Source organism: Sporobolomyces salmoneus, assembly GCF_050403485.1.
Source record: "Sporobolomyces salmoneus JCM6883 DNA, S_salmoneus_JCM6883_v1_ctg258, whole genome shotgun sequence".
Taxonomy (NCBI): domain Eukaryota; kingdom Fungi; phylum Basidiomycota; class Microbotryomycetes; order Sporidiobolales; family Sporidiobolaceae; genus Sporobolomyces; species Sporobolomyces salmoneus.
In genome coordinates, this window is record NW_027480905.1 from 1 (window position 1) to 524 (window position 524).

Consider the following 524-nt stretch of genomic DNA (forward strand, 5'->3'; position numbering starts at 1 on the left):
CAAACCCTTTCCAACGTGAGTTTCCCTCCTCTCTCGACTCCTCTTCTCAAGCTGACCCCTCTCCCTCTCTCTCCCTTACAGACACTCTCACTCACACAAGATGCTCTTCTCGACCCTCATCCTCCTCCCTTCCCTCGCGTTGACGACTTTCGCCGTCCCTCTCAACCTCGCTCAAGGAGGAGGAGGAGATTCGTCGACCAACTCTCTCTCCCTCTCGAAACGTCAAGACTCCTCGTCTTCTGATGCGTCGACTCCCGTCTCGTTGGAGATTCAACCTGACGACTCGGCTGAGACTGGTCAGTCGAACTCTCACTCTTTCACTCTCACTCGCTCAGAATGAGATCCAAGCTGACACTCTCTCATCGCTCGAAACTCAGATGATTCCTCCCTCCCTACCTCTGACTCTGCCGACTCTGACGACTCTCAACCTCTCGATGACGCCTCGCTCTCTTCCTCTCCCGACGACTCGCAATCCTACTCTCCCGAGGACTATTCGGATCAAGGACTCGATCCCTCCGACCTCG

General features: G+C 55.3%; 1 protein-coding gene across 1 annotated transcript; it reads left to right on the forward strand.

Annotated features, from left to right (window-relative positions):
* Window positions 1-100: 100 nt before the first annotated feature.
* Window positions 101-524, forward strand: JCM6883_006519 (uncharacterized protein; the record flags this gene model as incomplete). Its single annotated transcript, XM_076635775.1, has 2 exons — window positions 101-296; window positions 378-524. Coding segments are annotated over 2 exons (343 nt in total), but the record flags the coding sequence as incomplete, so codon positions are not given.